Genomic DNA, 13,874 nt, shown 5'->3' on the forward strand with positions numbered 1-13,874 from the left:
CCAACCTGCCAGGCCCCAGCACCAACCCTGCCCTGCCAGGCCCAAGCAACATTCCAACCCTGTCAGGCCCCAACACCAACCTGCCAGGCCCCAGCACTATTCCAGCCCTGCCTGGCCCCAACACCAACCCTGCCCTGCCAGGCCCAAGCAACATTCCAACCCTGGCAGGCCCCAACACCAACCTGCCAGGCCCCAGCACTATTCCAGCCCTGCCTGGCCCCAGCACCAACCTGGCTCCAGCACCAACCAGCCAGGCCCCAGCATCATTCCAGCCCTGCCAGCAAAATCTGGATCTGCAAAGAACAAGAAGGCAGCTAAAAAAAAAATCATAGAAGAGTCATCATCAGATGAAGAGGAGAGCTTCTGCCTCGTCTGTGTGGAGCCATTTCAAACAGCCTTCCAAAGGAGACGTGGGTGAACTGTGTGAGATGCAACAGATGGGCCCATGACGCTTGCACCTCAGGCCAGGCAATTTATGTGTGTCAGAACTGTGACTCCGAAGATGAGTCTCATTAGTCAGATACAGATGTACGTCGTATAGGCTGTTACAAAACAGTGCATTAGTGTTTTTAAACACCACGTCTGTTTTGTTAAGACCTTAAACATTTAATTAAGCAAGTTATCTGCAGCTTTACATTCCATTCCAATTACAACAATTACCGTGGATCTATGTGAACGCCAGAGAACGTTTGATTTCAAGGTTTGAAGTAAAGTGGTCGTGCCACTTAATTACCGTGCGCTCTGCCAGTATTATTGTTTTGATTGAAAGTCATGATTTGCCAGATTCTCTAGGCATGATTGTTTTTATTTTGAGCTCTTTAATGAAATTGAATTTGGTTTTGAATTTGAAATTAAAATCAATATTCACAATGAATTAGTTGTGTTCTTATTTGTTGATAATCCAATGTGACAATTTACCCGACGAAGTGTGACAATTTACCCGACGAAGTGTGACAATTTACCCGACGAAGTGTGACAATTTACCCGACGAAGTGTGACAATTTACCCGACGAAGTGTGACAATTTACCCGACGAAGTGTGACAATTTACCCGCTGATGTTGCAAACTGTCACATGTGCACACTCTCTATTTAACGGCCCACAACTCCATACTGAAATAAGACATGAAGATGTAATGAATACAACATATGCGCCCAAGACTTCCTTCTTTCATTTGGTATGACATTTATAAGATTGTGATGTATTGTGCCCAGTAAATGTTAGAGAGTGTGAAAAGTGTGACAACATACCTCGCTCTCCCCTGCATTAGGTTTCTAATTTTCAAAAGGAACTGGCTTCTTTGAAAAGTTGACTAATCCATAGTCATGGAATTGACAGACAACAAATATATAGGTGAGCAGCAACATTGCTTTGTCATTAATACTGGGAGGTTATTTACCCCATACAATGATTGATATAAATTCAGAGATATACCCTTCTCTTAAACCAACTGATATGACAGAATTCTTCACATAGTTTCGGTGTTACCTGGATAGTGATCAATACCAAAGTAAAATAACACAACCTACCCTATATGTTACAGTAGAAATAAAGTGATATCCTCTTATTTTCCCTAACACTACATCTGACTGAACAACACCAACCCTCAAAACCCTAACTTTAAATGCCCTTGCAGTGGTCATTATAGAATGGAAAAAAATAAAATAAATGGTAAGAAGAAAATATGCATTGCAACTGGAAAACAATATGTGGGAGTATTACATGTATACTAAGAGAAGGGTTGGGGTAGTGCAGGAGGGGGTTGGGGTGAAAGGTCAGCAGAGGAGGCGGATGAGTGTGAGGAGAGCTGTCAGGCTGGGCAGAGCAGCGCCGAGACTATAGGCTCCACTGGATGACATGCAGTGGTCTCTGTTCTGGCCAATGCAGGCAGCATAAGCCATGACATGGGGAATGTAGTTCTGCTCGTGGACACCGTGCAGCAGGTGAGCCATAGGGCCCTTAGCAAACACAGCCACATCCTCTCCTCCATGAGTCTCCATACTCAGCGGCACTGCAGACTGGGCCTTGTAGTTATTTTCCTCTGAAGAGAGGGAAGGAAGGGAAGGGGGGGGGGGTGGGGAAAGGGATGGAGAAAGAGATCAGATGGATGATTTTCTGGCATGCCAAAGACCAAGTGATGTTCTCTATGACAGAGGCAATACTCCATTGATGATAAGATTTCACTTACCATAGTCAAGGGTGGAGACGTTCTCTCTCAGACCATTGACTACTTTGAACCCTGGTCCGTTCCCATATAAGATGGCAGTGAAGGGCTTCTGGTCCACATCACTCAAAATGGAATTTAGTCCTGTAGACAGAGAGAAAACAAGGAACGATCTCCATCACAAACCATTAATCACAACATCCACGACATCCAAGTGACTGATGACTGAGTGTAGCCACATAAAATATACAATACATTGTTGCAAAATCATCCACTGCTCACCAAAAATGGTGTTCCCCCTTGGAGTGTAGCCTCCAAAGTTGAACATGTGAGAGTGGTCAGCAGTGACAACAGTCATTGTGTCATATATGCTGGTCATAAGGCCGGCGTGGCCAATGGCCCGGTCCATCTCCACTGCCTCATACAGGGCCTGCTTGGCTTTACCGTCGTGATGTCCGTGGTCGATGCGCCCCCCTGCCAACGCACAGCTTGGTTAACCTCTCTCTCAGACAGATGATAAAATCTAGCATCAGCACTGGCAAAGCAGCCTAAGCTGTAAAAACTTCATATTCAACATGATATACATTATTAAACTTGTGCAGCTGATACAGTATTTACTGGTGCCAAAGTAAATGTAACACAACAATCACCCTCCACCAGCAGGTAGAATCCGCTGGGGTTTTTCTTCAGGATCTTAATGGCCACCTCCACCATCTCTGTCAGTGAAGGATCTGTCTCATTGTTTCTCTCCAGGTCATAGGGAAGATCTCCAGGCTCAAACAGACCTGTGTTGACACAGGAAGCAGGGTTTCATATATTGCAAAATAGATAGAGAAGATGATCAGTGGTTAACATGAATAGAAAAGATGAAACAGGAAGGTCATGAAATCAATAAAGAGCCAATAATTTAAAAAAAATAACTCACCCAAAAGGTAATCCACACTATTAGGATTTAGCGATAAAAGTTCCTTCTTGTTCCATACATAGTTGGCGTTCTGTTTATTTAAAAAATAAAACAATACATCATATGGCATTGATCCAACCCTGTGACAATCTAAAGCTATTCAAATGTTCTTGATAAGAAAAATAGAGAAAAGTGGAGGACGGAGAAGGAAGAAGGAAGAAACAACAGGACATGGTAGAAGAGGAGTGAGAGAAGAACTAAGACAGAGCAGCTGACCTTGTTTTTCATTCTGTTATTCCACTCCTCCACCAAGTTCCTTCTATCGATGCGGGTACCAAAGTGTTTCTTCTCTCCAGGATACTCCACATCTGACTGGTTTTTGGGGAACATGTACTTCCTCCCTCCTCCCATAATCACCTAGACATCCACCACAGAGGTAAAACATTTGACCTATCTCTATGGACATCCCCGGTAGGGTTAAATATTTTCCTTTTATTATTATCTGTGTGCCTTTACATTACAGGTGCAAGTTGGTTAATATTACTGTCTGAACAATAATGCTCTGTTTTTAACATGATTGCTGGATATTTTCTGTAACATCAGGATCTATATTATATGATGTGACTCACATCGATGTTGGGAATGTTCTCAAAGAGCTGCCTGGCGATGTCCTTGCAGCCCGCCTGTACTGCCTCAGCGGGCATCTCTCCATCGGAGTACCACTCCCTGTCCACACAGTGGGCATAGGCTGCACTGGGGGTGGCATGGTTCACACGCGTTGTCGTGACTATTCCCACTGACTTGCCTGGGTAACAAACACACAAACCGTTTTTGAACCTGCTGCTTGGATTCTGTACAATAGTCTGCCAGATCTGAAGACAATCAATAGCTCCAAAGAATCTGCTAATTCTACTTGAACAATTCTGTTGACGCCCAGGGGACCATCGAGAGCATCCTGACCGGTTGCATCACAGCCTGGTATGGTAACTCCTCGGCATCTGACTGTAAGGCACTACAGAGTGTTGTGCGTAGGGCCCAGTACATCACTGGAGCAAAGCTTCCTGCAATCCAGGACCAATATAATAGGCGGTGTCAGAGGAAAGCCCAAAACATTGTCAGAGACTTCAGTCACCCAAGTCATAGACTGTTTCCTCTGCTACCGCACGGCAAACGGTACCAGAGCACCAAGTCTAGGACCAAAAGGCTCATTAACAGCTTCTACCCCCAAGCCATAAGACTGCTGAACAATAAATCAAATGGCCACCAGGCTATTACATTGACCCCCCCCCCCCCCCCCATTTGTTTTGCTGCTATTCGCTGTTAATTATCTATGCATAGTCACTTCACCCTTACCTACAGTACATGTACAAATTCCCTCTAACCTGTACCCCCTTACATTGACTCGGTGCCGGTACCCCCTGCATATAGCCTCGTTATTGTTATGTTATTGTGTTACTTTTTATGATTTTTTACTTTAGTTTATTTGGTAAATATTTTCTTAACTCTTCTTGAACTGCACTGTTGGTTAAGGGCTTGTAAGTAAGCATTTCACAGTAAGGTCTACACTTGTGACAAATTTGACAAATAAAGTTTGATTTGATTTGAATTCAATTTTCACTCATTTGAGAAATATGACAATTTATGTATTTTTTGTTTGTTGTTTACCCATCATGGTTAGAGTACTTACTATGTTAGACAGATAAATATGGTTGTACAAATATTTCCACTGAGGATGAGTGGGTCAGAAACTAATTAGTTAAAGCCTGTTCCTGATGTGAGTCATCAATTTCTGTGTGTTACAGTATGTGAAGGGCTCAGGTCATAAGTTCACTGCCAACCTGGTCTGGTCACTAAGGATTGGATCCCTGATCCTCTCTGACCCCTGACCTCTACTCCAGAAGTCTTGTCTTCATTCCTGCCATGTCTCTAAGTCATTGGGGCCTGCTAGGGAGTCTCTGCTTTTGAGAAAATACATCTGTAGCTATAAACTCCCCATTGAGATTCATGCATGCCTAGGATTACAATGTTATCTTGGTGTGTCTCTACTGCTTATCTCAGGTTGGCCAAATAAGGCTTAATAGATCTGGTGTGGAAAGGTACTGTGAAAAAACATGAGTTATAAGGAGACATTACCGGCTTCCTTGGCCCATCTGAGGATGGAGGTGACCTCGTTGCCCTGTGTGGTGTTGCACTGAGAGCGGACGGCAGCTGCACTCACACCCACCGTGCCCTCGTTGGCTTTCACCCCACAGAGGAATGCTGTGGCTGAACCCGCACTGTCTGCAACCTGGGCATTGGTGTTATATGTCTGCAGAGACAGGAAAGTAACGTGTGAATTATATAGAATTGTAGTAGAAGACATTGTTCTGCATGCCGTGTTGGTGTTATCCGCACCTCCAAGCATCACCTTGAAACGCTCAGATTGTGTAATTTCTTTTACATTCTTCATTCTTACACAGTTATTGACACAGACTACTACATGATCAATCATGTGTGGAATGTGCTGCTCCCTTAACTATAAAGACAGTTCTATGATGTGTGGCTTCTTGCCAAGTATGTAACATAATAACACATTATTATCGTATGACATAGACAGTATGTGACCAGGTATATTGGTCTTGATCTTGGTGAACCATTCATTACTTCCAGATCAATAATGCATGCTATTCTATAGCTTTTCTATATGATAACAGACCAGGTCAGACCTTGGAAAGCGCAACAAAGGGGAAATTGTCCATCTCCAGTTGGGTCTCTTCCCCACTCTGTCTGCTCAGCTGCCCCTTCAGTATTCGTGCTGCCGTCACTGTGGGAATGCCCATTCCTACACAACAAAAGCAAAGCAGTGCTCGGTCTGTTATGGTGTGATTCTTTCCATCTCATGCATTAACACCTTTTGGTTTTCTATCTGATTAACAAGGCTCTGTGGTCACTTTTCACAGCAGCTGCTCCATCCACTAAACAGACAACTCTACATTTGGTGGTAAAGAACCCTGTCAAAAGAGCTTTTACTTGAGATCTGCCTTGAGTCACCAGAAATGTGTATTTTAGAGATAACTATATATTTTCCCTTTGTTATATATGGATATCAAAATGGATGCTTTTGTAGAGGATGTGAACTGACGGGAACTTCCACCTTATCCAGCATGATTGTTATAAGCATGGTTGTCATACATGATAGAGTAAGATACATTGTATGCTGCTGCATGTAAAACATAGACAGTTAAGATCCTTTGGGGGGGACAGTTTAATGGGTCACTACATAACATAATATTAAGCAGAAGCAAAGTTATCCATTGGCACTGTAAGCATGTTTGTTTAATGCTCGATGGCTCCCATATTCAACATTCGATTTAGAAAGTCTGAAACATACTATTTACTTCTGACTGGATTACATCAATCCTCCAGAATGTTTAGATGGAAACGACTGTGTTTGATGAGGAGCACATACTTATCATCAAAATACTAGTTTTCTACAACCACTAGGAACGATATTCTGGAAATGCATAAAAACGATTACATCTGTATGCTGCACATAAACTCATAGAGTTAAGACTTCAAGACACTTCATCATACAGTATGGCACATAATCATGCAATGAAAAAGGCCCCTGTAATCATGGCTTACCATCACCAAGGAAGAGGATGAGGTTCTTTGCAGTGTTTTGATTGAGCTTCTGAAGTGTGAGGGCATTCTTCAAAGTACGCTGAGCCCATGTGTTCCAGAACAGGGGATCTTTCTCTTGGTCTGCAACACGGAGGTAGACTTTTAGTTTTAAATGAGGAGGGAAAGAGGCCAGCAGAACTGATCCAAAATATCACTTCCTGATTTATTAATTTTTCATAACCTAGTTATAACCTTCCTAATTAATGTTTTACTGCCAGACAATGTCAAGGTTCCTTTGTGAGTAACTTATTTCTATACTGGTTTTAAGTCTCAGCATGACATATAATATGAACAAGTATGGCCGATAATATCAAGGGACCAACAGGATGACCATAAGCATATACACATGTACTGTTTTGATAATGACATGTTCTGTAGGGTCTGCCACTGCCAACCATATGACATTGGAGATCTCCAGCACGTAAGCTTCTTATTTCTGAAATCACGTTGCCTAATATACACCAGCACATACATTAATGATGTTACGATAAGAAGGAACCTAATCTTATAACTGTTTAGGGAGAAATATTACACATCTGGAATCCATTTTGTGAACCTCTCCTTATCTGTACATAATATTTCAGGAGCTAAATGATTCTGGTCATTTTGTAGAGAGAACAGAGAAAATGGAGGTACACTATCCATCGTATTGTAAATGCAGTGTGCATTATGTTCAGTGGGGTCAATCGACTGACAGTTATAACCCTAACACGCCGTGTTATTCTAAACAGGATGCCATAAACAACAGATAAGTGGCACTTCCTTAATAAGAGCAGTTGAAGACTTCTGCATGTGTCACATCTCCAATAAATCAAAGCCCAATTTAGTTTCTACCCTTCTTCCTGAAGTGTGCACTCATTCACTCCTCCTCAAGGACTATTGGAGCATTGGATTGGTTTCAGCATGTGCTAAAGGATCTTTCCACTACATTTCCTAAACCGGTCCCTTTCCTTTCAAATATATGAACGGGAGTGAAGAAGTGCACACTTCAGCAAGAAGAAGGAATGAAAAAGGTCTGTGTTAGTATGTGTCTTCCTGGTGGATTTCAGTCAAACAGCTAGATGCTTTTAAGAGACATTACATTTATTGACAGGTGTGTGTATTACCAGGAAACTGTGGCTTCCCCAGGCCTTCCCAGGCCAGGCAGGAGCAGATGAGCAGGATTGTCACCTTCATGATGCTTTCTCTCTATCGCTGTAGTGTTATCACATACCACGTCCCAAACTAGAGGGAGTCTGTAAAAGACGGAGAAATCAGTGTTTATGAACGTTGACGATGAGTTTGATTTAAAGTGCAGCAAATGATGTGGAAAGTAGGTAGGTTTCAACTTAGACATTCACAGTGAACAGAAGTAGTGGTTTTGTTGTAGTGTTGTCCTAACACGGCCCCATGGGCCCTGAGCAGCCAGCCTTCATCTATTATTACACCTCCACCCCTGTCCCTACCTCTCCCTCCAAAATTCCCACCCCTATCCCTCCCCAGTGCTGTGGTCAAGGTCGCTTTAATGGGATTGTGGGCCAAATCACAGAGATATTTCACAGCCATAACAAGAGGTTTCAAAATGATTGTTGCACATGCTCTAAATAACCATTATGTGCTTGAAAGAAAATGGTATTTCACAAATTCTTGAAACTGTGCGCAAATGAGCCCTGTTACTTTATGCTATTAAAACAGACAACACAAGTCCTCCAACATTAGTATACAATATGCTGTAGTTGAGTTTAGGGCTGGGCTATATATTGAATTAATTTGATTAATTTGAATGTATGTTTTTGTGTTATATTTGTTTATGCCCGTAGAGAATAACAAAGCCATGTTGAGTTCACAAGTGAACAAGAGTGTCCTTTTGATCGGTGGGGTTGTTCTCAAAAGATCAAAGACTTGAGGATTTAAAGACACTCATACTTCTCGAGCAGTTCAAGAATTGCCTTCATGATAGGGTTGCTACCTACATTTATGAGCACAAGAATCTCACTCTTGAGAAAGCTGCAGTTCTTTCAGAAGAGTTTGTGTTGACACAAAACTTCTTTCCAAACCTTTTGTCCGACAGACAGATCTGGGTTTGGTGGTTGCCTGGAGATCGCTACCTGCCCGAATGTCACAAACTTCAAAATGAGTGGACCAAGGCGCAGAATGCATTGAGATCCACATCTTTTTAATACAAAGTAAAACTAGAAACAAAACCACAAAACTTACAAAGAACGTGAAGACGTAGTGCCCAAACACACTAACACAAACAATATCCCACAAAGCAGGTGGGAGATAGGGCTTCCTAAATATGATCCCCAATTAGAGGCAACGATTACCAGCTGCCTCTAATTGGGAACCATACAAAACCACCAACATAGAAATACAGATTCTAGAACACCCCCCTTGTCACACCCTGACCTAAACCACTGTAGAGAATCCCCCCCCCCCCAAAGGTGCGGACTCCGGCCGCAAAACCTGAAACCAAATGGGGAGGGTAGGGAGGGTGACTAGTGGCGGTGGCGGCTCCGGTGCGGGTCGTAGCCCCTGCCCCGACCACGGATCCGGCCATGGAGCTGGGTTGGATGCCGTGCCTGGACTGGGCACCGGCGCAGCGGAAGGCTCCAACCATGGAGCTGGGTTGGATGCCGTGCCTGGACTGGGCACTTGACATACCTCCCAGTAGATTGGGGGGTATGTTAAAAACACCTTGAGGATGGATCCTAAACAACGTTTGCCGTGTTTCTGTCGATATTATGTAGCTAATTTTGAAAAAAGTTTGGCGTTGTAGTAGTAGCATTTTCCGGTCGATTTCTCAGCCAAGGATGATGAAGAAACGGGAGCTTTTTCGCCTACATAAATAATCTTTTTGGAAAAAAGGAACATTTGCTATCTAACTGGGAGTCTCCTGAGTGAAAGCATCTGAAGTTCTTCAAAGGTAAATGATTTAATTTGGTTGCTTTTCTTATTTTCGTGAAAATGTTGCCTGCTGCCAGCAGAGCCTAGCATAGCATTATGCCATGATAAACTTACACAAATGCTTGTCTAGCGTTGGCTGTAACGCATATTTTGAAAATCTGAGATGACAGTGTTGTTAACAAAAGGCTAAGCTTGTGTTTGAATATATTTTATTCATTTCATTTGCGATTTTCATGAATAGGAACATTTTCTAGTGGTATTTATGTCCGCTGCGTTATGCTAATGCATTTGAGGCTATGATTACGCTCCCGGATACAGGATTGCTAGTCGCAAAAGGTTAAGGGAGTAATAAAGGTTTGGTATCCTGTTAACCTCTTTATTATCTTCCTGTAGAGCCATAAAATGTAAGGATTGGAGAGAAGGAGGAGTGTTTTCAGTAGGATGTGTATAACTGTGATGGTGAGAAATGTTTTGTTGTCTGAATACAGCTGTGACCCTTTGGGAAGAAATAAACTTGGTTAAGCTTCTCTAATGTGTCTGTGAGTTATTTACTCTGACAAATAAGAACCTAACAGTAGATAGTGTGGTCTAGAGTTTATCATGAGGTACTCTACCTCAGGTGAGCAATACCTTGAGACCTTAATATTAGACATTGAGCAACAGCTGTTATTGATAAAAAGACACAGACCCCCACCCCTAATCTTACCAGACGTACAGTTGAAGTCGGAAGTTTACATATATCTTAGCCAAATACCTTTAGACTCCATTTTTCATAGTTCCTGAAATGTAATTCTCGTAAAAGAAATTCCCTGTCTTAGGTCAGTTAGGATCACCACTTTATTTTAAGAATGTGAAATGTCAGAATAATAGCAGAGAATGATTTATTTCAGCTTTTATTTCTTTCATCACATTCCCAATGGGTCACAAGTTTACATAGACTCAATTAGTATTTGGTAGAATTGCCTTTAAATTGTTTAACTTGGGTCAAACATTTCGGGTAAAGATCCACAAGCTTCCCACAATAAGTTGTGTGAATTTTGGCCCATTCCTCCAAACAGAGCTGGTGTAACTGAGTCAGATTTGTAGGCCTCCTTGCTCACACACGCTTTTTCAGTTCTGCACACACATTTTCTATGGGATTGAAGTCAGGGCTTTGTGATGGCCACTCCAATTCCTTGACTTTGTTGTCCTGGCAACAAAGTTGCCAGGACGATTTTGGCACACCTCGGGGTCATTGTCCATTTGGAAGACCCATTTTCGACCGAGCTTTAACTTCCTGACTGATGTCTTGAGATGTCGCTTCAATATATCCACATAATTTTCATCCCTCATGAAGCCATCTATTTTGTGAAGTGCACCAATCCCACCTGCAGCAAAACACCCCACAACATGATGCTTCCACCCTCGTGCTTCACAGTTGGGATGGTGTTCTTTGGCTTGCAAGCCTCCCCCTTTTTCCTCCAAACATAATGATGGTCATTATGGCCAAACAGTTCCATATTTGTTTCATCAGACCAGAGTACATTTCTCCAAAAAGTGCCATCTTTGTCCCCATGTGCAGTTGCAAACAGTAGTCTGCCTTTTTTATGGCGGTTTTGGAGCAGTGGCTTCTTCCTTGCTGAGTGGCCTTTATGGTCATGTCAATATAGGACTCGTTTTACTGTGGATATAGATACTTTTGTACCTGTTTCCTCCAGCATCTTCACAAGGTCCTTTGGTGTTGTTCTGGGATTGATTTGCACTTTTCACACCAAAGTATGTTCATCTCTAGGAGACAGAACACATCTCCTTCCTGAGCGGTATGGCGGTTGCATGGTCCCATGGTGTTTATACTTGCGTACTACTGTGAGGGTGAGGTGAGGTGAGGTGAGTAATCGCTGTTCTGATATCCAGAACCTCTTTTCAGTCATAGGCGATTGTGGCAGCAAAATGATGTACAAAAGAAGTTACAAACAATGCGGGGAAAAAAAAAACAGCATAGTTGGTTAGGAGCCCGTAAAACGGCAGCCATCCCCTCCAGCGCCATTATATTTTCAATCATGCATCCCAGGTTGAGGCTTGCTATCAGCAGGAATATGTAGCACTCTGTGCCAGGAAGTCGTTATATTATTTTTTCCTTTACATTGCATTATACCATTTCAAGAGCTAATAATACATTCATATAAGAAGTGTATAAGCTCTATCTATGCACCATAATACGTTCTATTCCTGGAGTAACTCCCTGTCAGAGAGACTGTGAAAATAGGGTTAGGCAGGAGGACCGGGGCCAGTGGTAGGTCAAGGGTGAGGGCTCTCTCTTTCAAGCACACTCACTACCTCTATCCATCTATCTCCAGGTGCTACAGAGACAGACTGGTCCAAGGGCTTTCAGAGCCTTCTGCCCAACTACCTGCGATCTCTCCAGGGCACAGAGATGTAAGCTCCACTCATAATAGTATACTTGATGCACTATGTAAACCTCATTCACTATGGCTGTCTGCTTGTGTGATGCTAGCATTTTATCCAGGGCCAATGGTTGGATTGGATTTACTGTACTCACTCCAACTCATGCTCTCTCCTCCATGTAAAAGTCTCCCAGACATTAATCAAAACTATCATGTGTCCATCCACCTTTCTTCTAGGTGAGTCTCTAGAACTCTAGAGAAGGACATCAACAAACCTGCCTACCTGTCACCCCTAGCCGCAGACTTTCAATGGCCATATTTTGGGGATGACCAAATGCAATAGTTTTGTATTTGTAGTTTTTTTTTGTAAGATTACAAAACTAACTTTTTCATAGCTTGTGTGTTATGTTGGTCTTCACATTTTTTACTAACTTCTGTGATAACTTAAACATCCAGAAATACACTTAGAGCTTATGATTTAAAATGTCTAAAATAAATGTCTCATGTCCAGAGTGAATGCATTTTTATTAATGTATATCATACATGTGTCTCAAATAAAATATATATACCAGACAAGATTAAAGAATGGGACAAAGTGAATATACTGTAAGTCGGGGCTTGGGTCCGTAGCAATTATCATTTGTCGCAGTAAAGACAGTTTGACAAAAGAAAAATCCACCTCTGTTCCAGGGATAAAAACATTGTTGATCTTTAGAAAAAGCCTCCTATATTTGCTGTTTCCATTACATGTTGCAAGGATCTTTTTTGACATTGCTTTTGTCGAATAAACCTGGGTCTATGGAAACCCTCCTAGTGTTGATCTCTGTTTCTTCTCCATCACTAGGCAGGTTTCCAGTGACCAAGATATATTCGACAAAAGCAATGTAGCAAAAAAGTGTAAGTGCAGATTTTGTGATTGGACAGTGAAAATGATATGTGTGTTCTTGACCACCAGTTCACACTAGCTATTTTGGCACCACGTTTCTAGGGCTAGCCCTGAGAATTCCATGCTAACCCTGCTCCGGAAGAGTGCCAGCTATCCCTGGGCAAAGGTTGTTGCTAGCCCACTTTAGAATGTGCAAGTGTGAACACTTGCTTAGCCCTGGGCTAAGGCAGTGTGAACGCACCTTTTGAATGCCAACCGATAGCTATCTATAGTAGCCTAGGTTTGTCCTCCATCACTTTTCATGACTGGCTGCTGCCTGGCTGGTGCAGGCGGCAAGCTGTTTGTGTTGTTGAGTTGCTGAGCAACCGAGTTGCTGTCCCGGTTTTAAAACCCAGATTCGACTGAAAAGATGTTAATGTTGTCAGATGCTACAAAAAGGTAACACATCATTGGTTCTTAATGGTCAGAAATGAGCATGTGAGAGTGATAAATTATACATGAAATAACTTTTGCACCTACAAATTTAGTCAATCTGACATTTTTTTAATCCATTGGTCTCTTTATGGACGCTATAGTCTAGGATTAATCCGACATCTAGATTTTGAGCTAGGTAGGTGCAGAAAATACTTGGAAAATTAAATTGCTAAAGATTCTGTTTTCTGGTATGTGATCCTCGGTAATGGTCGGCTCAGGTCATGACAATAGGTGGGGAGTGTGTTTTGTACCTCCAACCAAGTTTATTTGCAAATCAAGATTGGTGTCATATTGGCTAAAATACTGTATGATGATATGGAGATTTTAGTTTAATATTGAGCTTCAACCAATGCCATTAATACACCATTTAAATTGCCTAATATTACAGAGTCAATTAATGCAAACAGTTAAAGGAATAGACTTACTGCGGGTTCTTAAGCTTCTGTAGCAAAAACACGTCTGTCCGTTGATAAAGCACATTCACGTTTTCATGTGTCTGTTCCTGATGCTCTTC

The 13,874-nt window shown here is 42.2% G+C and overlaps 1 protein-coding gene across 1 annotated transcript; it reads right to left on the reverse strand.

The window, feature by feature from the left end:
• Positions 1-1,150: 1,150 nt before the first annotated feature.
• LOC115143273 (alkaline phosphatase-like) lies at positions 1,151-13,874 on the reverse strand. The gene is made up of 12 exons (XM_029683495.2): positions 13,786-13,874; positions 7,837-7,965; positions 6,692-6,811; positions 5,773-5,888; positions 5,201-5,375; positions 3,697-3,872; positions 3,344-3,484; positions 3,089-3,158; positions 2,814-2,948; positions 2,446-2,637; positions 2,188-2,307; positions 1,151-2,040 (listed from the first exon to the last, which is right to left on the reverse strand). Exons 2-12 carry the CDS (start codon positions 7,904-7,906, stop codon positions 1,775-1,777), a joined length of 1,581 nt encoding a protein of 526 aa, XP_029539355.1. The 5' UTR covers positions 7,907-7,965; positions 13,786-13,874; the 3' UTR covers positions 1,151-1,774.

This window comes from Oncorhynchus nerka, linkage group LG15 (genome assembly GCF_034236695.1).
Source record: "Oncorhynchus nerka isolate Pitt River linkage group LG15, Oner_Uvic_2.0, whole genome shotgun sequence".
Taxonomy (NCBI): domain Eukaryota; kingdom Metazoa; phylum Chordata; class Actinopteri; order Salmoniformes; family Salmonidae; genus Oncorhynchus; species Oncorhynchus nerka.

Coding starts and splice junctions, on each gene's coding strand:
- LOC115143273 (XM_029683495.2), bottom strand. CDS start 7,906: ATGAAGGTGACAATCCTGCTCATCTGCTCCTGCCTGGCCTGGGAAGGC. Junction 3,485..3,696: donor AGAACATTCCCAACATCGAT/GTGAGTCACATC, acceptor GTGGATGTCTAG/GTGATTATGGGAGGAGGGAG. Junction 3,159..3,343: donor ATAACAGAATGAAAAACAAG/GTCAGCTGCTCT, acceptor TTAAATAAACAG/AACGCCAACTATGTATGGAA.